The sequence below is a fragment of the Momordica charantia genome, assembly GCF_013281855.1.
Source record: "Momordica charantia cultivar OHB3-1 chromosome 6 unlocalized genomic scaffold, Mcharantia_2.0 BLBB01000006.1, whole genome shotgun sequence".
NCBI classification, from domain to species: Eukaryota; Viridiplantae; Streptophyta; class Magnoliopsida; order Cucurbitales; family Cucurbitaceae; genus Momordica; species Momordica charantia.
Window position 1 is genome coordinate 27,148,321 of NW_028275164.1, and position 23,790 is coordinate 27,172,110.

A 23,790-nucleotide genomic window follows, 5' to 3' on the forward strand; every position below is an offset into this window, starting at 1 on the left:
GGTTTAAACATTTGGGATAGTATCCTTTATGCTGGACAATATAATAGGATTTAAATTATATATGGATAAATTTTATATCTCAAAAAGTTTAGTCATAATATTTCACTGTTATGTTATACTTGATATATTTTATATTTAATATGTTATACTTACTATTCTGTCAGAATTCCACTCAAAAAGGGGAGATTAGTGAAGACTTACTTATAAGGAGAATGGTGGGAAATTAAAAGAGGGAACAAAACGATTTGGATATTTTTATAATTAATTATATCGATAAATCAAGAGAATCAATTTTTTTGAAGGAGTGAATTAATTAAAGTTTTGAAGAGATGGATGAATAATTAAGGTTTTGAAAGAATGAATTAAGAGATTAGTGTTGAAAATTTGTATGGAACCACTATAATTAAATGATTGTGATTATAATTTATGGAATTAAATCTTTTATATTAAAAAAATAAATAAATATAATAAATATAAATACAATAAATAAGGATAAAATCGATATTAACATAAAATTCTACCAACAAAAATCTAAATCTAAACGTATAAAATTAGAAAATTTTAGATATTTTTTTAAAATAAATTTATAAAACAATCCTCTAAAGATATTATTAATCTCATTATTAAATCTAAAAAGTATAAAATTAAATTTTAGACATTTTTTTTAAATAAGTTTCTAAAACAACCAACTTATTATTAGTCTCATTATAATTCTTCCAACGTCTCTAATTCGCAAGAAATTTCCAAAACATACAATATAATGGCACAAGACACATTATAACCAAGCAGTCACTCTCAAATTGAAGACGAAATTGATTTCTATTCCCTAAAAAATCAGTTAATTTTTGAAATATAATAAAGTAGACAAATTAATAAAAGCAAACTAAACAAAAGAAGAGTTATCGTCCTCGTCTATAAGAAAAAAGCCAAATTACACGACTTTCTTCACCACCGCTTGATAAAGCTCATATATAATATACAGCCCCAAAATACAGAGAAGAAACAGTTGGACGTGAGCAAATCCCAGTAAAGAAAAAAAGGAACACAAGATTTCCTCACTTAGCCACTACCGCAACCACAACCACAACCTTCATTCACAGTTGCATATTTTTCTTAACAACAATTTAAACCCCCCAAAGAAAAAAAAAAACCCCCCAAAAACAAAAACAAAACAAAAAGTGGAACTCTCTCTGTTCTTCCCGGTTCTCTTCGATCTTCACATCTCGTTTTCTTTTTCTTTTCCGGGAATATTTTCTATGTATATATAATATATATATGTGTAGATTGCGATTCTTCCTCGATCTAGGCAGCTGCCACCGTGCTGGTGCGGAAACGGCAGCCGTGAGTGGCGGTGGACTTGCCGGGGGAAGCGGATTTTCTTTGATCTTTTTTTCTCATGGCTTTGATGGACGAAGACAGATTCAACTTCTTCTCCTTCGCTTCGTCCGTTTCTATTTGCTTGTGACGACACTCTTCGCTGCAAAATGGAGTGTCTCCTCTGCATAATATGAATCATAATAATATCGTCAGAACCACGGCCGAGTACTTCTTTTTTCTTTTTCTTTTTTTTTTTCAGATCTTGAGATTTTGTTCGTCAAATACTGGAAGGAATTGAAAGATCGATCCTATGTCTAATAGCTTTCTTTTAATAAATTATACAATATCGCTCACTTGATAATTGAATTTTCTCTCGATCCTAGATTTACGAACGGTTTCTCTTTCTGTACTTCGATTTAAAAAGTACCAGACAAAAAGCCGACCTAACTACAAATCCAAACCAACAATTAACTACCAGATGTGTTCTTGCACCGAAAGTAAAATTCATAATTCAGATTTGGAAAGCAACATCACTCTTATTACGAAATCGTGGAAACAAAAAAAGGAAAAAAGAAAAACAAATTACCTGTACATGAATATGTCTTTGTTATCACCAAGCGGCTTCTTGCAGAGAAAACAAGCTTCCAAGAAATGGTGATAATGATCTTCAAATCTGGCGTCGTAAAACCTCGCAGAAAATCGCGGCGATGAAACCGAGAGGTTCCTCGGAGGCGCACCGCGTCGGTGAGCGCCGCCGTGGGAAGGCTTCGGCCGGAGGAAGAAAGATTGCGCCGGATAGTGGCCGTGCTGGCTCCCAGAAAATCCAGCTTCCACATCCACCAAAGAGACCAACCCGTCGTCTTTGTCGATGAAATAAGGCCTTCTCGCAGTTGCAGAAGAACAATCCATTCTTTCAAATGTGTAGAGCGAGGAAGAGAGAACCCAAAAGAGGAGAGAGAGAGAGAGAGAGTAGAGAGTTGGAATTGGGGAAGACTGGAGCGGAGTTTTATAAAGGGAAAAGTGGAGTGGCGGAGAGAGAGACAGATCCACAACCAACGGCAGGTTTCAGAGTGAATCCATTGGCAGAAAATACCTGAACTAAAAATTCTTTCTGTATTCGCCACCAATGTTTACGGTATTTACGGTCGTTGCCCAATGAAGAATTTTGTAATTTGGAGAAAGATTGAGGGCTAAATAATAACACAAACTAATTCTCCGTAGGGCAAGCACCCACACGTCGCTACCGAACGGGAAAGACTCTCTTTAGCTCCAAGTCCTGACGTCAATACTGTTAGAAGAAGGGGGCAACTCCTCACGCTCCCAAGAGAGAGTGGATCTCACTCCACCTTTTCCCCTTTCTACTCGCCCTTTCTAATTAAGGAAAAATACCATTTCAAAATTATATATTTTTAGTCCTTAATATTTACTTGTCTTTCAATTTGGTCCGTGTTGTTTTAAAAGTCTGAATTTAGGTTTTTTTTTCTTATTTTACCATTTTCAAATTATTCTTTTTACAAAGATAAATATGTTACGGTCAGATATCAAGGCACAACACCCGAAGACAAACACAAGACAAGAAGAAAGTACCATTTTTAAATTATACTCTTACGTTTGTGAGTGTTGTGATAGACGGATGATTAGTTTACATGATCTAGTATTTAATGAGTTATATAAATTTAGAGAAGAAATTAGGTAATTTAATAAAGAAAATTCGAATTAGTCAACTTCTTATAAATTGGACAACATACTTTTTAAAAATTATTTGAGGTGATTTTGTTTATCTTTAAAATTTATTATGTCGGACAAGCTTTTCATCATCTAATTGAGTATGATTATAAAATTTATAATATTAAGGTCTAAACAAAGGAACCTACTAAATTGAAAAAAAGAATTCTCAAACATTAAAAAAACTAACTTCAAACTTCTAATTTAATAGAATTATATTTTAGATTTAAATAAATATTATAATTAATGTCCTTAATTTTTTTTGGACAAATAGTAACGTCCTTAATTACTTAAGTTTCTATTCTTTACTATTTGTTATAGCTGTGAATTTATGGATATTCTTACAGTTGAATGAGATTATATTTTTTAGATATTGATTTTTCTAATAACGTTAAATATTTTTACTATATTTAAACATTTTGTTGTTGAGTTTGACAGTTATTTTACATATTAGAGTCGAACATAAATATTTGTATGACTTAATTCGAGTATTTTAATATTTAAATAGTATGTAATTTAATAATCGGCTTGTGGAAAACAATTCATAATTTACCTTTAAAGGTATTTCTTACACTATTTATTTAATTTTGGTTATTTAATTTGATAAAATTAAGATTTATTTAACTAGGAATGTGGCCGTGTAGCACACGCGCTCAAAGCCGGCAGTAAAACTTTCATCCCAAGTCCCCACATCTCCCCAACAGTACTGGTCGGATACCTCCCTCCGACCCACGGTTTCTACTTTGTTCGCCCAAAGAAAGCTGACGTCAAAAATCCCCCAATTTACTTTTTTTTATAATAATTCTCAGATTCTTTTGTCGTTTTCCTACTAACTCACGGCCCAGCCCACTTTCCCAAGTCATGGAAAGTGGGACCCGCCTGAACGGTCCTTTTGAAGCGTATAAGAAATTTCTTTTTTTTTTATATTTAATTTACTTTAATGACGAGGGAGCTCTTTTTCCAAGGTTCTTGTCCCCTCTGCCGATGAATCAACGGGCAGAAATGACCAGTGCCATCCCGGTTTTCCTTACACGTGTGGAATTTTGAGGCCCCTCCGTGGCGTCTTGGTGAAGCCAAACATTGCCACGTGCCACGAGTAGACGCCGAGTAAAACCATGCTCTCCGAGTCGTGGACAGGTAACGGGGACGACAGATCCCGATTATGTAATTTGCCGTCGTTTTCTGTTTTTATTTCCGTCCGATTGGACGATTTATTCATAAACGGCCAGAGTCGTGGAAGCGTGGCTGAGAGGTCGACGAGGAAATTTTATTGGCGGTTTCTTCTACTTTCTACTGAGCTGTAATGGCCAAAAATAATATTTTTAATTAGCTTAATAATCTGTCGAATTATTCCATAATTGAAACATTGTATCTCCAATTAAGGGGTTTTGAATTCGATTCTTCATCCTCACGTACTGTTTCTTGCGATATAAAAATTAGTTTATAAAGGGAGTGATTATCATAAGATTGGAAATATTTTCCTCTCAATTGTCCTTATTTCATTTTGACCAATAAACTATCCATAATAGCTTATCAATATACCGACCAGTCACTATTTAGTTGTACTATTATAAAATATGTGCACTTAATATTAATAATAAAAAGTTGTCAAAATAAATTGGTTATTTAAGACATCTATTAAAATTAAAATATTGTGCGTTTAATTACTCACTCCCGCAAATTGATGTATTAAAAAATATACATCAATTGAATATCATAATTCTACGATATTTGAGAAATAAGCCACGCTTTTTATCAGGTTATTTATCTATTATGATGTACTTAAACTTTTATTTTTTTATTAAATCATTTTTTTTAAAAGACGAGTTATTCGACGGTTAAACGTTAAACCTTTAATCCAAAAAATTGTTTCTTTGAGATGTTGTTTAATTCTAAAGGCACAATCCACTATTTCGAAAGTAATTTATTGTTATTATTTTCTTAAAAGCCACAAGCTTCCCAGGAAAGAAAAAGTTTATAACAAAAATAGAAAGTATTTTTGGCGATGAGCGTTTTCAAGTCCTATTCGACAGCTATTTTATTTTTAATTCAATATCTTCAATAAATCGTGTTTGTTTACCACTTTACCTACAAATGTTCCTTTTTAATATTTTTCTCCCAAATTAAAAAGAAATAAATAGGTGAGAATGATATTTATAAGCTTAATTTAAAAATATTAATAACAAAAAAATTAAATGGTTATCCAACCAAGCTTTAATAATTATATTTTAAAATTTTGACATTGCTTTCTTTTTTCTGCACTGTTGCCTTATAACTTCTCAATGGTGAGATATATAACAAAAACTTTTAAAATTTTGTACTCCAAGACAACAATTTAAAACTCAAATTATTATATATATCTCATATATATTATAAAAGGACAGAATCTTATTTTTCAAAATAATAATAATAAATAACATTAGTCATGTTTGTGAAATCGTAAAATGGACTATTATGATGAAAAATATTTGACTCTTTATCGGTAAGAATTAAATCACGTATTTATTAAAAATTTGATAGTTCGTTAATATTTTAAAAATCTTAACTGTAACGATGGTGAAGGCAAAATTCATCCTCAAATAAACCAAATATTTTCCAATTATTATTGGAAATCACTTTCTGAACTTTTTCTTTTTCCTTTTTCTAAAATAAGAATTGAGAAATGAGAAGTCAGTTTCGGAATTATCAACTTTTGTGGCATGCTCTTAGAAAGTGGGAAGCCCATTCCACTGGTTTTGGGCAAACTGATTGCTCCCATCTTTGAGTTGCTTTCCACTTTATTTCTTTTACTATTTTTATTCCTTCTTTTCTTTTCAATCAATCACGTCACAGTGAGCTTAATTCAGTGTTTTTTTTTTATTTTAATTGTGTTTAAAAGCTATTTTACAAAGCAATATTTTAAATTTTGTTTTTATGCTGTTTCTAGTTTTAAGTATTAGTTAGAGTTATATATATATTTTTTATTCTTTATGTTAATTTAGAAATATAACATGTCTGAATCAGATTACATTTAATTTTAGTACCTACATACTAATAATAAATAAAAATAAAGTGAGTGAAAAACTACACTTCATAACACAAGCTTCATTTGTATTTTAAACAATGTTACCAACTCTTTTTTTTATTTTTTTTTAAATTAGCATAACTTTTTTTTGTTTTTTTTTTTTACAATTATGGGTAACATATCAAATTTATAACTCATAGTTTCATAATTTAAATCAATAAAACTGAAAAGTTATATTTTAAATGGATGACCATTTAACTATTCCAATTCTGAAAATGTAATTTTTTTTAATTCAGACAACTACTGAGACATGTTTACATCATTTATTTTTTATGGTTAAGAACAGTGGTATCCTCGTAATCCCAAATTATGCAATAGTATGATATTGTTCATTTTGAATATTGTCTTTACGACTTTGCATTTAATAATTTCACCTAAAATACTTCATACAATGGAGATAATTGTCACCACTATATATCATGAATCACCCTCTCCATTAATTAACATAGGATTTTGTTTCCACATCTTGAAACTCCAACTTACCTACGTATATCACTTATTTATATCTATTCCTATTCTATACCAAAAGAAACATAGTTTAGCGGTAATTGACATATATCTTCAACCAAAAGATATTGTAATTTTGATATTCATCCCACATATTGTACTAAAAAAATCAGTGAAGATGTCTATTATTGATAACCTAGTGGTAGAATTTTAAAGAATGGGAGAAATTTTGTGTGATTTTTTTTCTTACTATATTTGTTTTTGTGTGAATTAATTAATTAGACTTGAAAGTCGGGAAAACTAAAATGGGAAGTAAAAGAAGTTTTGTATAAAAGTTTGTTTTTGCCGTTGTAATGAGATGACGATTGACGACAAACAAAACAAAACAGTTTTCGTTTTTACTTTTATTTTCCTTTGCCATTTTTGGAGGACGAAAAACCACCCACGGATTTACAAAATTTAATTCAATTCACAAGGGCAAAGGTGATTCACCTAACCTAATACCATCCCATTTTTCTTTCTTTATTTTTGACATTTTTTGCCTTTGTCTTTTCCTCGAGGATTTCGAATATTTCTCCCATTCATTTCTGGTTTTTGGTTCCCGCCGTTTCGCTCCCAATTCAATCCGTTCCTTCTGGAAAAAAAGAAAAACAATTGATGATTATTAGTATATTACAGTCTTAATTGTTCCTTTATAATTAATTAGGTCTATTCTATTTTTTATTTTCGTAGCTTTTTTAGTACAAATAATTTAATTATTTGAACCAATGATATAATGCTGTATTTGTCAACAATGTCTATTGGAGAGAGTGAAAAATTCTTCGTAGTGGAATTATCAAAAGAGGTTCGTGATTTGACTGTGAAAATGGGAATTTATATATTTCTATTGAAAGTTAAGACATTCGATTTAGATATGTGCGGAGAAGGTCCTTATTCTAGTATATTATTTATGACAACGAGGAATTGATTTGTCTAAAAAAAAAAAAAAAAAAAATCTTTTTGATATTTTGAATTGAAAGAAATAAGAGTCGTAAAACTTACATTTCTTGTTTAAAGAATGGATATCTAAATACTGGAGTTACGAGGATGATAGCACATGCAAAAATAATTATTATAGAAATTTTAGAAAAAAGTTTATACTACTTTTATTTATTGTCTATCTCCCACTTTAGTAAAATAAAATAATATATTGATCAATTACGTATTAAAGATGTGAAAGAAAATAGTAAATATATGTAGGAGGGTGATATTATAAAATTTTCTATGTAACGTATTCATGGAGTTTTTTGTTTGATAATCTTTTTCTTTTCTTAATATTTTTCATTTTTTGTTCTCAAAGAATTATTTAGAAATATATCTAAGTAACTTTATAAATAACAAAGTCGGATATGGAGATTTTTATATGTGTAAAATTGTACGTTTTAATTATATACACGTGATTTTCAAGTCTTGTTCATTAGGAATGGTAAATTAGGGGAGATTTTAAATTATTACTATTATTTTCTAATTGTGTGAATCCAAGACAAATTAGGGGGTTAATTTCCTCCCTAGCCTTTATTTGTAAATAATAAAAGTATGTATAATTCAAATAATTATTTAGAAGTTCATACATTTGGTATGAAAAATAAGTTGGATTTCAAAATGTTGTATTTTATCAAAGAAGAATAACTAAGAGAATAAATAAACTTTTAAAAAATAATGATTCAAATATAATTTAACTTTATTCTATTGAATTTTGTTAGTACAATGAAGTAGTGTTAGTACAATCAAGTAGAGGTGTGAATTAAAGATTCGTTTGACAACGTTCCAATTTATTACTTTAACGTTTCTAATTTTATTAAGAAATCTAAGAATATTTGACAATTATTTACCTTTTATATTACTCATTTTTAATGAACATTCTCAAAATTGTATAAAAATATTAGAAATAACGAAAGCAAAAATTCAAATTTCTTCCTTTCCCATTTATTCTAACATAAATAAAAAGTATATTTTATTATTGTTTGGATTTGTGTGTTGAAAATCCTACAATTCTGTTTACTTTTACTAAAAACGAGATTAAAAAAAAAAAGTTAAATAGTTATATGCGTTTTCCATGTTTGCTACTCTATTCTATTGATTTAAAGAAACGGTAGATTCTGGAAACACGCTTCCATTATTGGTAAAATTATTTGGGAGCATTATAGTGCCCTTCTTTTCATAGGGAAATTGTAGGAAATAATAAGTATAATTACAGAAAAAGTAGCAATATTCTTGTTTCTTTTCTCAAATATCATTTTCAGTTACTATTTTATTTCAAACGAATTATTCGATATTATTTAAATAATTATTGAATCTCAATGAGCAAGTTATTTTTATTTATTTATTTAATTTCTGAAATCAATAAAATATTCAAACCTCTAATTTTTTAGTTGAAAATATATAGACGACATTTAAATCTTTAACCAAATCTGTAAAAACAAAACTTTTCAAAAACTACTTTTTAAATTTTTGGATAATATTTCATTTTTTTTAAATAGACAGCAAAAATATATATATATAAGTAAAGATACTGTATACAGATACAAACAAAATTATCACGAATAAAATAGTTATCAATGGACTTAAATATCTTATTTTAAAATCTATAAATATCAACTAAATATGTAATAATTTAACACATTAATTATTGAAATATATTATTGTTCGGAGCGGACAGAGCTCGTGATAAAGCGATTCCGCATCACATTTTCTTCCACCTCAAACTGCAGAGAATTCGTCCCAATTTAAGAATTCTAGAAATAAAAAGAAATAATTATTATACAAAACAAATCGTCTCAATTATTACACGTGGACGAGAAATACCTTCCCCACGTCTGTTTCCCGTGCAGTAGCATGTCCCCTAAATTAAAGGCCACCCTTCCCTTAATTATTTAATATTTTAAAAATAAATAATAAAATATTACAATGATGGGCAACTGCTTGTCCTTAAGCAAGGGAGACGTTCCTAAAAAGAATAATTACAACAATTTAAATAAAAAAAAGGAAGAAAAGGAATAAATTCTCCGGAATAATATATTTAGAAACTGCTATATAATATTTGATTCCCTAATTCCATGTTCATGCCACTGAGCGTCAAAATCTGTGTGACACGTGTTGGTACTTTTGAGACACGTGTGTGGGCGTCAAGTGGCACGCTGCACCAGAAAAGGAAAAAAAAAAAAAGTAAAAGTAAGTAAACGAGGCTTGGTTTGCTTTCTCCAAAATTTAAGCTTCCGAATCTGACCTTGGTTCCTTTCATTAACTACGGATCTTGGCCCGTCTTTTGGAAGGGGCAGGGACGGTAAAGTTGAAATTCCCGTCATGGGCGGCGCCTTATTCTTTTTCTTCCCTTTCTTTTTTACCTTAAAGAACAGTAAACTTGGTAAATTTGTCAAAAGTTTTTGGTCATTGATGTGACTGTTTATGATTATTACAATTTTAGAAAATAATTGAGGAATTCAAAAAGGTAAATTTAGAAAAAGCCGGCGATTGAGTCAATTGCCGTGAATTTTACTAGTTTTACTTTATATATATATAGTGTCAGTTTTGCTATTTTGGTTCTTCCTTTTAATTGACGTAATTTATTTTGGTTTTTTGTGTTTTAAAAAATGATTATTTAATCATTTTATTATCATTATTGTCTCATTTGTTTTTAACAAAAATTTAACCTTGCATTTTATTCCCTAAATTTTTTTTAAATATAATTATAAATTTATAGTACGGTTTCCATCGTGCATAAAATTTGTATTAAAGTTTTGCAAATAGGTTTCAAAATTGTCACTTACTAACAATACAATCATCAAAACAGAGTATATAGACTAAATTAAACAAAAGTTGAAAGTACGTAGACCAAATTTAACATTTTAAAAGTACATGAATTAAAATAAACTAAATTCAAAAGTATAGAAACTAGAACAATATTGAAGTATAACTATAAATTTGTATACGAAATTCAATTTGTATACGAATTTTCATTATGTATAAAATTTATATTAAAATTTTACAAGTAGAAGTCAAAATTGTCACTTATTAACGATACAAATATCAAAACAGACGTAAGTACCTAAACTAAATTAAACAAAAGTTGAGAATACAAGGACGAATATTAACATTTTAAAAATACATGAATTAAAATGAACTAAATTTGAAAGTATAAAAACCACAATAATATTTAAACTTAATTTATAGAAGTTAATAGAAAAAATAATTATTTAACGAAAGACAGAGTATCACCGCTAAATTAAGTTTATATTGATTTTCGTTATCTGTGTTTAGTTCAATTTATCAAAAGGAAAACATGAAATAAAACAATTGTTTAAACAGAGAAAAAAATTCTCGGCAAAAACAATTTAATCAAATTTTTTCTCCTTGGAATAAAACAATTGTTTGTTGAAGTAAAAGAGAAAAAACGGTTTATATTGTATCTTTTAAATTGGTATAAAAGAATAATAAAAATATTTATATGTGGACTCAAGACTCCAATAAAAAATACAAAACCAAAATTTAAGATCTAACCAAGGAAAGAAAAAAGGAGAAGAAAAGAATCAAGAACCCACACTACACATCCATACAAAATTTCCAACATAATGGGATAGGTTGTGGAGTTAATTAATGACTTTAATCTTAATATATAATATAAAATAAGAAGAGAATCCAACTCCATTATACATTTGATTCGAAAATGCGATGCAAAATTATGCTTTTATTTTATTTCATTTTTTTTAATGATGCCTACGTACTCAGCCAATTTGGGTTATAATTTTAAAATTCAGTTGATTATGGCTTTAAATTTTATTTTATTGGTTAGGTGGACAACTACTCTTCCCCATTAATCTCAATTATTCATCTGCTTTCTTAACGTAATCCCCCACATTAAAACTCAATTATAAAGCTAAACTAAAACCCCCGCCTAGCAAGACCTAAACTTCCCCACTTTTTAATTTGTCATTATTTCCATTTATTAATATTTAATTATATGTTTCCGAGGTGGCATGGCACCACCTCAAGACTCACACTTGCACTTTCATATGCGTTTAATTATATGTGTATTAATTATATTTTTTCCATCATTTAGGAGATGGGGAGGAGATTCCGATGTAGGATTTTTCGGTTAGAGATATATGTCCCAATAATTTTAGAATAGACTATCTTCAAATTGACATATGTATATTTATACAGTTGCACCATCAATATATGAAACAGACATTTCTATCGATTTTTTACGTATATCATACGAAATAACATCAATTTTTTAAGTATTTGATTAATAGACCGTAACAATCTATCTGGTAATGTTCCTATTTATTGTTTTTCACTTCTAATACAAGTATTTGGTAACTATTTCTCAATCTTGTTTCACATCTTTAATAAATGTTTCAATTAAGTTTATTGTTTTCTATTTCCGCCATTTACCAAAATATAAACAAAATGCATTATTTAATTTAAAAATGCTAATATAACGTAAAATTTTGAATATTTAATTCAAAAATAGATTTCATATACAAAATTTGCTTTTTTTAATTAAAATCTTTTAAAATGACAAGTAAAGAATGATTACTAACTATGTTTGGGTTTCTTTTTAATTATTTTTATATATAAATGTAAAAGGTAGGATATAAAATCTTTCAACTTAAAAAAATTGCGTACTCGGATTCGATTGAAAAAGTTTGTGTTTGATTGAAATTGTGATGTGGGTTGTAGAAATTAATGTAAAAATTGCTTTTCTTTTACCCATGTAGAAATACAAACACGTCTTTGTTCAGTTATTGAATGAGTGGAATACATATATGAACCAAGTATTTAGACACGTCAGGGATTGCTCTATTCCGAAATAGATTAGAAAAAAAAAATAATAACAGTTAAGCAATTTTTTTAGCCAAACTTTAAAGACTTGTACAAGATCGAGAAACTAAATAAATAAGAGTTTGGACACACAACCTATTGAGTGATGATGCATATTCTAACCTGTTAAATTAGGATTGACAGTGTTTAAAATTAGATTGAATTAATTAAAAAAAATTAAAAGAAATAAAAGTTTAAACATAATGTAATGGCTTAGCTAAAAATTTATTGATTTGATAATATTTACTATTTTCTATTTTTAATTAAAAAAATTAGAACTACGTAGTATGTTATTTCCTGTTCATTCATTTCTCTACCGAAAGACAAAATGTGAAAACATGTTTGGTAATATTTTTTTGTTTTTTTGTTTTCTAAATTTTTAATTTAAAAAATAAAAGTTTTACATGAAATTAAATATTAAAATTTTTATGTGTATATTTATTATTTGACATTCATGATGCATTTCATAAATAAAAATGATTAAAAATACTTTTATATATATTCTGGAAAAAATCATAAACGTGAAAACTTGAATTTCTATCCAATTTTAATAATAATTTTTTTAAAAAAATGAAAAATAGAAATAATTACCAAATGTTCACATTTTTAAAAAATAAAAAATAAAAAATAATAAACAGAAAAACAACAAACTAAAAATGAGAATATTAACCACCACTCTTAAAATGAAGTCTCAGATTTGAAGATCTACGTGCTGAATCAATCCTTAAAGCTTAAACTAAATGCTCCCCAAAATCTAATAATCACACGAAAGTAAATATAATAATATTACGACACAAGTGGGATGTGGTAGACAGCTAAGAAACGACACCTAAGTCTTTCAAAATATTATTGTTAATATCAACACATACATATTGTAAAATATTTTTCATTCATTGCCTTTTTTGAAAACATTTTTAATGTTGATTTGAAAATTATCATTTACCACAAGAGAGATATGATGAGGGGAGAATCAAATTTACAATATCTTTTATTATATATATATATATATATATATATATATCATGGGTGGTGAATCAAATTTATAATATCTTTTATAGAAAACATAGTTATATTCAAATTTTCATTCATTCTCACATTCTATATTTTTCATTATTATTTATATATTGTATGTAACATTCTTTTAATAATGACGTTTGGACTTTAAAATGGCTAGTCACGTTTACCAACAACATAATATCAGTTGATTTATAAGTCCTTTTAATGGGATAAATACACGTTGACAAAAATAATTTTTTTACCACTAGCTATATCAATTTACATAGATAAATGTTGTAATTTTTATTATCTATCCAATTTCGACTAATTCACTCACTAATTTTAACTTAAAAACAAAAAAATAAAATGTAATCACAAAGCTCGCACATAATGAAAATAAAACTTTGCATAAAATTAAATTTAATTAATATATAAAATCGATATTAAATAACTTCGTCCAAATTTGCAAGTTAGAAAAATGAACGACACTAATGTTATTTATTTATTCTTTTCTAAACCTATCAATTTCATGAGAATGGTTTTTTCAACAAATTTTGAGATAGAAGTTGATTAGAAGGTAAAAATTGCAATAAATTTTTAAATTTAATGGAAGATTCTAACCTTTATAAAAATGTTAAGATTTAATTTGATGAAATTAAAAATTTAGTGTAAAAATTTATGCAGCATATAAAGTTGAAGGTTAAAATTTATCTTTCTCCTTAAATATAGTTACAAATTGCGGTAGTAAATGATCATTAATTTAAAATTTATATTGATTAAAAAGTTTTCACTTTTTAATTTTTAAAACATCGTGGTTTCGTATTTTTGTATTTTCGAGTGCTGTGTTTCATTATCCAAATTTTATATACAAATTTGTTGTTAATTATTCAATAAAAATACGATTCTATTTTAGAATTTGATAATATCCTACACGTGTCTTTAAATACTTATTTGGTATATTTCTACGCTAATGGCGTATCATTGTAAGATTTTTATTAATTAATTTATTAAAAAATCATCAATAAAAAAACAATATATTTTTTTTATAGGAAGATTATGGTTGAAGTAAAATAATTAAGAGATTGAAGATGAAAATATGATTTAAAACTTGACTAAGAACATAATCTCGCAATCTTTTATCAATTTGAGAAGTGTCGAGGAACATATATCAAATGTTAGAGCTTCAAATCTACGTAATTTTGTATATTCAAGAATTTAAAGAAACCTTTAAAATTTATTTACTTGAAGAATGTCGTGTGCAAAACGCCCCACTTTAGTAATAATTTTTTATACAAGATAAATAATTGATTTTTAATGTTCGTGAATATGTTTTATTATCTATTTTTTTTTGGGACAGGAGTAGTCGATCTAATCATGAATAAGTCATTTTTTTAATTTATAATATGAACTTAACTAAATTGTAATTCATACGTGTCGTTTACTAAAATGGCATGAATTTGATATTCCAGGAAATTCTTTTTTATTTATTTATTTTTTATCTTTTAAGTTACTCGCATGGTAAGTCACATGTGACTGACTTGTGAGTATTTAACAACACTTTTGTTATTTTGAATAATATTTTGCGAATTTCGTTAAATATCCGTGAATAGTTTATTATTATTTTTTTCTATTTAATGTTTTCATTAAAGGCTGGCAGTCATGTAATTATGTCAAAATGCGGGCTTTAAATAATAAAAGATTACTACTCGATTTCTCGTACATTTTTTTTTCTAAAAGTTATTATTTATGGTAGAAATTGCTTTTAATACTCATTATTGTACTTGAGTGAATCAATTTTAATAGTTTGTTTTGAGAAAAGAAAAAAAACTTTAATCTTACAAATCTAACTTTATTTCCTTTAATCACGAATCTGAAAATTTAGTGAAGTAATACTTTTTATTTTTCTCTTTTCGAAATACAACCATTATAATAGGTTGTTCAAACCATCAAACTTTTGAGACGGTAATAAATACCTCATTCACTTGAGCATTACTTAGATTAATACGCTAATACTTTTATTACGGTAAAATATACTTTTAGTCCATAAATTTGAGGATAGGTGTCTATTTGGTCTTTAAAATGACAGTTTGGTCCTTAGAAAATGGTTTTAAATGGTCCATAAGCTTATTTCACCATTAGTTGACTAACGGAAAAATAATATGTCATAATTGAACGGTCAAATTTTAAATGACATGACAATATTAAATAATTTTATATTATTTTATAATATGTGTAATTTTTTTTCTTTTTTCTTTATTCTCTACCTCTCTCTTCCCTTCATCGGGCGAATCGGCGGCGGAGGAGGGGCGTTGGCGTTGGTCTTTTGGGCCTTCCTCTCCCTCCCACAAATTTGAATACATAACTAAAATCTTCTTGAAATCCATCACAGCCCCACCGCCGCTGCCGGTAACCGCCATTGTCTTTCCTCATTCCTGTTACATACTCAATATTTAAAATATCGGAGTGTGAGAAGACAAAGAAGACCAAGTGGGAGAAGACAAAGACGGGCCATGGATCAAAAACCCCTCTTCGTTTCTGTTTATGCAAGGATATGCACAACAGTGTGTTCCCGATTGTAGCTCGAACTCGGCCTCCGGACCGACCTGAACACTTGGGCGGACCTGCACAAAAAGGTGAGCACTCCGACGATCAAGTCAGTATAGGTCGGATTCCAAGTTTAGTTCGAGGCCAGAAATCGTCGTACCTGATCGGGGAGTGAGGTCCTCTACTTATGGGTGGTAGTCTCGCTAATCTTGCGACGGTTACATTCGGTAATCTCGGGACCGTCGGTTACACCCGGTAATCTCGGGACCGACGGTTACGCCCGATAATCACGCCGCCGACAGTTGCTCACATCAACCCCTACCGAGCTCCCCGGTAGGTCAGACCTGGGCCAGGTTCACCTCGGCCCTCATACTTAGCATTTGTCGACGTTAGTGGCTGCCATCTCGGCTATCCGAGCTGGGCATGGCTCATGAGCAATCTTGGAGCACCAATAGAAGTCCTCCACGTGTCCAGGGTATTCCCTTCCCCAAACAGTTTCTTTTTTAAATAAAATTATGGCGTTTGAGAGAATGATGAAACCATGGATATCGAAGAAGAAGGGGAGTGAGAAGGAAAGAGGGAGAAGGTAAGAAAAAAAGAAAAAAATTTACAAATATGATAAAAATAATATAAAATTATTTAATATTGCACTATCATTTCATTTTTAGTCCTTAGATTTGATCATAGGTGTCTATTTGGTCCTTAAATTTCAAAAAGTGACAGTTTGGTCCCTGACTTTTAAAAAATTGTTCTAAATGGTCTACTTGGTCCTTGAATTAAAAATATATTTTACTCATTTTATTATTTGATTTAATTTAGTATTAAACGTTGACCTTTGTGTGATTAAACCAGACATATGTATTGGTAACTTTTTTTTTTCTCGTTGTTTTGTCATTTTATTTATTGTTTTTTTAATTATTATTTTTTGAATTGAACCTTTTTTTTTGTTTGATTCTAGAGAATTTGGACTGTTTTGTTAACTTAATTTTCGTAGATTTTTAGGTATTCTTTTAACCTATTTTTGGAGAGGACATTATTTCACTGCTTATTCAATTTTAAAAATTAATATAATTAATGTTGAAATATACCGAATTGGGTTGAGGACAAAAAATGAGACTCTCTCTCAATTTGCAAACATGAAAAAAAAAGTTAAATAAAAAGCATAAGTGTATAGATAAGACATCTATACATTTTTTTAAGATTGAATGTTGGATCTCTACCGGATGAATTTAAGAAAATAAAAACACAGAAAAATAATGGTGGGAGTGGCGGGGTTCGTAAGGTTGGGACTGGTAGCTTGGAAGTCATGGGCTCGCGTTGTTCACGGCCCATAATGCGACTCGGCCTTTAGAAGCCCAATTTATTCTAAACAATCCTAGCCAATTTCTGCCCATGGGCTTCTCTAATTTTTCTCTCTTTTTGTATATTTTTTTGAAGGATGAACTCCAATTTTTATTTTTCTACATGATTTGTTTTCCAATGCTAGTAAACAATTTTATATTCGAAACTACCACATGCGTTGGAGGTGTTTTAAATGTCGATGTCGATTAAAACGTCGATTTTGATGGATATTTCTGTAAAAGTTATAGAAATTAAAAAATTGTAAAAAATATTTAAATTAACAAATAAAAATTTTCATATTTCTAAATAAGTTAAAAAATAATTAATATTAATATTATGTACATATTAGTGACATTTTGTTGATATTTTCCATATTTGGTCGATTTTTTAATACTATGATAGAAATGTCGATTTACGCCTCATGTCAATGTCGAACTCATGAAAACATGGACATATCGATAGAAATGTAGACGTGTTGATGGATATTTAGAACCATGGTTGGACGTTGATTAAAACGTTTTATTTACATTAAAAGTTAGCTTAGGAGATAGAGATGTTTATTGGTGTGTATAAATCAATATCTAATTCTAATTTTGCATTAAAAAAGAAATTTCTATATCAGTACCTCAAGGTATGATATTATTTGCTTTGGACATAACCTTTTTGATTTCACAAAAAAAAGTATCAAACCAATGCGATAATTGTCATCAAACCAATGTGATAATTGTCATCATTTGTATGATATGAATCATTCTCTTTTCTAACTAATGTGAGATTTTGTTTGCATACATTGTAACTTCGAAGTTCAAACTTATGATATTTTGATAAAAAATATATGACTTAACTTCGAAGTTCAAACTTATGATATTTTGATAAAAAATATATGACTTAATTAGTTGAGTTAGATTCAAATTGACATTTAATGATTTTATTTTAAAGTAAAATATCCACACAAAAAAAAAACATCAATGCATAAAAGATAAATAATTTTAAAATTGAAATTGAATCCATAATATATTTTATAGTAAACAAACAACTACTCTATATTTTGTAGGCTAATTTTTAAAAAATAAGCTTATTTAGTAATCACATGTCTTTTAAATATTTCAATAATTCAAAAGTATTTGAAAATGTAAAAATATAATTGAATAGAATACATTATCACAAAAAAACAAAACACCTATCAATAGTTTGGCACCAAAAAGCAAAATTTCGACCAAAAACACTACATAATTGAAGTATGGGTATTTTTAAAGTTGTGATCAGAATTGAGATCATCTCCCACTCCACCTCCATCTTAAATTCAAATAAAAAAAGGCATAAAATATATATATATATATATATATATATATATATATATTACTTTTTTTCCTTTCTGAAAAAGATTGGATAGGTTTTGAAGGAAAAAGAAAAAAAAAAAGTTGTAGCTCTATTGAACAAACAATTAACAGATGAATGAATGAAATTCCATAAGAAAAAGAAATCCGCAATGTGGCCAATGTACATAACCTCCAAGGCCGTTCAACTCCAAGAGGAGGAAAGGACAAGTTAAAAAAAAAAAGTAATTCTTTTATTACTTAAATACTTTTTTTAAAATTTTCCCCATTTTTATGAGGAAAAATAAAAAACCGTCAACTGATCTGTCAGGGCCAGCTCCTGGGCCTGGGCAACTCGAATTGGGCCGGTTCATGGGCCTGGAATAACCCGGTTCATGGGCCCTACGAAAGATAGACCTCTACGCTGGAATTTCGCTGAGAGAGGCATAGCGGGCAAGTCTGAACCACTTGGTCGCAGTCTGTACAGAGGCAGAGGTGACGGCAGGGCAAAAGCACCACCGACGCGACTCGCTTTCGACACGCTTTGCAACTCGGTCCCAACATCACGACTCGGTCCGGGTCCACGTACGCCGACTCGGCGTCGTCGGCTTGACCTTCTATGCCGGCGAGGTTGCCGCCGTCTACTCCGTCGCCGCCGCCTCCTCCGCCGGACATCGCCTGTTGCAGTTGTGCCTGCAGCGATACGGCGGTGGCTTCCTGTGCCCTAGCCTTGGCCTGCCAGACCTGCGCCTCGACGCTAAGCTGCGCCGCGCGCGCTTCCAGCTCGGCGTTCCGGCGTGTGGCCTTCTCCACCTCCGCCTCTCTCTCTCTCAACCTTCTGGCTACCGATTCCTCCACTGCATCCAGCAGCGCACGGTAGTGTCTCTGCCTCTTCTCTGCTAATGTGCGCCGTAGTTGTTCTTCCTATTGTAAAACGAAAACGGAACTCAGTTCAAAAAGTCCGAAGGGAGAATCGTTGGAAATTGACGGAAAGTGGTTTGTGTAGGGAGTGAATTTTTGCACCTGTGCTTGAAGGAATTGGTCTATTTCGTCTTGTTGCCGTTTGAAATTGGAGGCGAAGTTGTCTGTTAATAGAGATAAGAAAGGCGATGATTGACGAACGAGATTGTGATTGTGATTGTGATTATGATTATGTTGATGTTGCTGTGATTGATTCTGTTGATGGTCGCCGGAGGATAGGCGGAGGCCGGTGGAGACGACATTGTTTTGGTGGTTGTGGAGCTTGGCGAGGTCAACAAGAAGAGGAGGACGAGGCTGCTGCAACGCGGAGAGATTGATTGGAGCCCCGATGGTAGAGGCCGTTGAGATTTCTCTTCCTCTTTTGCGAGAATTGTTTCCTGCTTTCATCAGAAAAACAAGATTGATCAACCGATTTCCAAAGGTACGTCGGCTTCAGAACCCAAATTGATTGGAATTTCCTTCGGTGTTCAAATAGAAGAAACCTAAAAAAAAATCCCAACCAAAAAACAATGTGAAAAATGACCCCTCACCTATATTGTTGAACACCATGTGAGTCTGGTCAAGGAAACCCCCTGGTTGTGGCTGTAATGAATAATCATGCCCTTCTTGACCATTTCTGCAATTAGGAAAAAAACCAACCCAAAAATCCCAAAACCAAACACATCAAACAAAGGTTGAACAACTCGAAAAGAAGCACGTCATCAGACAAATGAGAAGCATCATAAAAAGAGAGAGAGAGAGTTTAGAGTTATACCTGTTTAAGAGCAAAACATTAGAAGGGTATTGAGCCTGAACTGCCATGGGAGATTGAAAATGTTGCGAATATGAAGTTGGGAGCGAGCGGGGGAAGTTAAAGGAAGGGGATGGCTGAGTTTATGGAGCAATGTGAAGGAAGAAGAGAAGAATAGCAATAATAAAAGCTACCATAAGAGAAGCATGAAAGACAAGGAAGATGCTCTTCCCACCCCCTCAAGTCTTAGACTAGACGGACTCTTCAATAGGAGAGAGAAATTAAAGAAAGAAAGAAAGAAATTGTGTAGAGAGAGAGAGAGAGAGAGAGAGAGAGAGAGGGGGGGGGGGGGGAAATGAATTTATGTCTGGTAAGAGGGCACCACCACTTTCACCTCCACCTTCACCACCATTCTTGCCCTCCTCACCATCTTTGTCACCTACCTTTCTTTGCCTTTTTTTTTTCTTTCTTTTGGAGGGTAATCTTTCTTTTTTGTATGGTAATTAAAAATCTCTCTCTCTCTCTCTCTCTCTCTCTCTCTCTCTCTCTCTCTCCTCTGTCCCTGTCTCTCTCTCTTCCTGTTACGTGTGATATAAATAGTGAGAGGGAAATAAAGTAAATAGAGAGAGAGAGAGAGAGAGAGAGAGAGATGCGATTGAAACGAATCAGTCCAAGAGAGAGACGCCCTGTTGTGTTGCCCTTATTATTCTGCTCTCCTCCTCCTCCTCTCTTCTCGTGGGGTTGGAATTGGAATCGGTGTTGGCTTTTCTCGAGGATGACTCTCTTTCATCTTTGAAAAAATCCCTTCTTTTTTTTTGTTTTCCCTTCCCCCCAAATGATTTCCATGTTTAATTCAATTCTCTCCTCCTATTTTTGCTCGCTAATTAAGATAATAAAACAGAGAGAGAGAAAAGAAAAGTGGTTGATGGGCGTGCAGCAGAGCCTCTGTAGCCATCTCCACGTCTTGTGTTGGAGTTGTTTGAAAATGGCCCATACCCTCTCTCTCTCTCGTGGGACAATGGCTTGGCAAACTGTGCCAACCATGAAGCTTCTTATTTTAATTTTGTACCTTTTGTGTAAAAAGAAAGAAAAATTTTACCCTTTCCATTTGTTTTTTTCTTTAGGGTCAAATTATAATTTTTATTTCTCGTGCTTTTTTAACTTTAGTTTTAATTTGCGTAAAAATTTGAAGTTGGGAGTTATTCGTGGCTACACTCCAAAATAGGATTAGTCATAAGCTTTTTTCTTAACGTTCCAATTCAAATATTGCCTAAAAGTTGACTTGCATTCATGTTTTTTTAATTGGTGTGATTTGTTAGATTCCATGTCATTGTTATATTTACAAATTACTTCCTGCGTTGAAATTTTGTTGCAGTAAATTTTAATCAAAGCAGGGTTCAAAATGAAAATTGCAATTTAACCCTTCTTTTTTTAAGTTTTAGAAAATTTTGTTATTTTAGGTGGGGGTTTTTTTCTTGGTTATTTAAATTTCCTAACCTCAACAAAAGTCTGGCTTAGTTTAACTTTCCATTTTTCCAGTGATGAATTTGTAAAGGTAATAAACTCACTATTTATGGCCTTAGTGGTTAATTTCTCCTTTTGAAGGAAAAGTAAAAGAGGGCTAAGTGTTTGATTAAGAATTGTTGTCAATGACAGTGACCCCCCTCCCCTCCCCCCACAAATTTAACCAAAGAAAGGAAAACTAAAATAGGTTGCTGATGAGCAAAAATGTTGAAAGATTCAAAGAAACGACTACTTTTATTAAATATGATTTAATTCCATTATTTAATGACTTCTCTATTCATTGTTATTTCATTTCCTACTCTTGATGATAAATATTAGAAATTTTGATCTGTTAATGATTTTTTTTTTTTTTAAGTTTAATTGAAAAAAGGTTAAAAGACATTTTTTTGTAACGTTTTGAACTTTATAAATCTTTTGGTAAGGAAATGATTGAGTTTGTGGTTAACGATGGGGAATAATACAATGGTCTACTATTTGGCTGCACCCGTCCAATGTGCTAGGAAATAGAAAGTTAATCTAAAGTATTATTCATCTTGATGCAGGATTTGAATTTGACTCCAACCTATACATCAGTGTGGTGCTAAGTCTAGTACATTTCGATGCTTGAGTTAGACAAAAAGTTTAGTTGAGAATAGTAAGCGGTAGGATTGGAGGACGTGCCTTATGCCGTTGTCATATTTTCTTATTTATAAAGGGAGTTTCTTTGAATTGGTTTGAGTGTACTGACTTGATCGAGTTCGATTAGTTCGACCTGGTTGGGTCTATCATTTCGATCATAATCAGGTGGTTCGACCTGATCGCTTCATTAGTCTCACTTCAACCTAGTACATGAATTTCACCGATAACAATTCAAAATGTGTGCAATAATAATAGTGAATGATATATTAGTTTATTTAAGAAAGTATTTTGATATCATGAATTTAGTTTTTACATTTAAATGACTTATTATAGATTAAAATATTATAAGCTATGAGAGGGGCTAAAATTGTATTTTAACTTTGTTTTTCTCTTTTGTTATTTAATATATAGACTATTTTTGAAAAGGTTTGCCCTTACTTCTACGTGAGTAAGAATTTGAATTAATCATTCTATATATATATATATATATATATATATATATTTTTTTTTTTAGGAAAAAAAGCATTCCAATTAATCATTCTAATTGGTTTTTTTTTCATGGTAATTGAACTTAAATTTGTTGTAAAAGCAAAAATACTAGCAAAATAGCATCATCAACCTCTAAAAGAAGAAACAAAGTGCTTTTTATTTTTTAAAATTTGCTCCAAGATAGAGTAATTTTATTTTCTCAACTCACCCTCAATTTAGCATGTGCAATTTTTATTAGACCTTCTTTTGGGTATAATAATTTTTCTTAACCTTCACTAAATAATTATCCATATCAAATTTTATTTAAATTTTAGATTATCAGATTTTTTTTTTAAATAAAAATTCTTATATGTTAAATTAATCTTTTTTGAATGTAAATGAACATAAATATGAAAAAAGGATTGAACCTAACTTTTTAGAGGGTGTCGAGATGTCTTAACCACTAAGTCATGTCCTACCGTCGGAAGGGATCTAGAGAGTTGTCTTCGCTTTTAGCATTCTTTCATAGATCTCTGGATTTTGTTTTGGATATTCCAAATCTTTCTCGAGAGAGTTTCAAACCTCGAAATCAAAGAAGATTTAGGTAGTTCCTCACAACGGCTTATGTTGCCTTCAATTCTACAATTTTACACAGAAAATACTTCCCTCTTAACCTGGTAAGCAAGAGATTCTTACTTGCTGACCATCGTTAAATTTTTGACTAAGTAAAAAAAAAATGTAAAAGGAAAGAAAGAAAGAAGAGATATTTTATTAAAATAAATAAATACCTGCCAAAATTTAAGTCGTAATCGAAAGGGGATAAGTAATATTCATTTTACATTGCATTGCATGTGTTA

The 23,790-nt window shown here is 30.4% G+C and overlaps 2 protein-coding genes and 1 long non-coding RNA gene across 3 annotated transcripts; 1 reads left to right on the forward strand and 2 right to left on the reverse strand.

The window, feature by feature from the left end:
* Window positions 1-884: 884 nt before the first annotated feature.
* On the reverse strand, window positions 885-2,387 carry LOC111022896 (FCS-Like Zinc finger 2). Its single transcript, XM_022300198.2, has 2 exons — window positions 1,904-2,387; window positions 885-1,498 (listed from the first exon to the last, which is right to left on the reverse strand). The coding sequence occupies exons 1-2, from the start codon at window positions 2,224-2,226 to the stop codon at window positions 1,303-1,305; spliced, it is 519 nt and encodes a 172-aa protein (XP_022155890.2). The 5' UTR covers window positions 2,227-2,387; the 3' UTR covers window positions 885-1,302.
* A 16,353-nt stretch (window positions 2,388-18,740) lies between these two features.
* LOC111026119 (BOI-related E3 ubiquitin-protein ligase 1) lies at window positions 18,741-20,654 on the reverse strand. Its single transcript, XM_022304119.2, has 4 exons — window positions 20,348-20,654; window positions 20,124-20,209; window positions 19,636-19,970; window positions 18,741-19,536 (listed from the first exon to the last, which is right to left on the reverse strand). The coding sequence occupies exons 1-4, from the start codon at window positions 20,392-20,394 to the stop codon at window positions 19,015-19,017; spliced, it is 990 nt and encodes a 329-aa protein (XP_022159811.1). The 5' UTR covers window positions 20,395-20,654; the 3' UTR covers window positions 18,741-19,014.
* Window positions 19,877-22,557, forward strand: LOC148211035 (uncharacterized). The gene is made up of 2 exons (XR_015791916.1): window positions 19,877-20,014; window positions 22,390-22,557. It is a non-coding gene; the product is annotated as an uncharacterized LOC148211035 (long non-coding RNA).
* The last annotated feature ends 1,233 nt before the right edge of the window (window positions 22,558-23,790 follow it).

Excerpts from the sequence above, each read along its gene's own strand:
- LOC111022896 (XM_022300198.2), bottom strand. The coding sequence starts at position 2,226 with ATGGATTGTTCTTCTGCAACTGCGAGAAGGCCTTATTTCATCGACAAA. Across the intron at positions 1,499-1,903 it reads AAAGACATATTCATGTACAG|AGGAGACACTCCATTTTGCA; the intron begins GTAATTTGTTTT and ends CATATTATGCAG.
- LOC111026119 (XM_022304119.2), bottom strand. The coding sequence starts at position 20,394 with ATGGCAGTTCAGGCTCAATACCCTTCTAATGTTTTGCTCTTAAACAG. Across the intron at positions 20,210-20,347 it reads AATGTTTTGCTCTTAAACAG|AAATGGTCAAGAAGGGCATG; the intron begins GTATAACTCTAA and ends TCCTAATTGCAG. Across the intron at positions 19,537-19,635 it reads ACCAATTCCTTCAAGCACAG|GAAGAACAACTACGGCGCAC; the intron begins GTGCAAAAATTC and ends GTTTTACAATAG.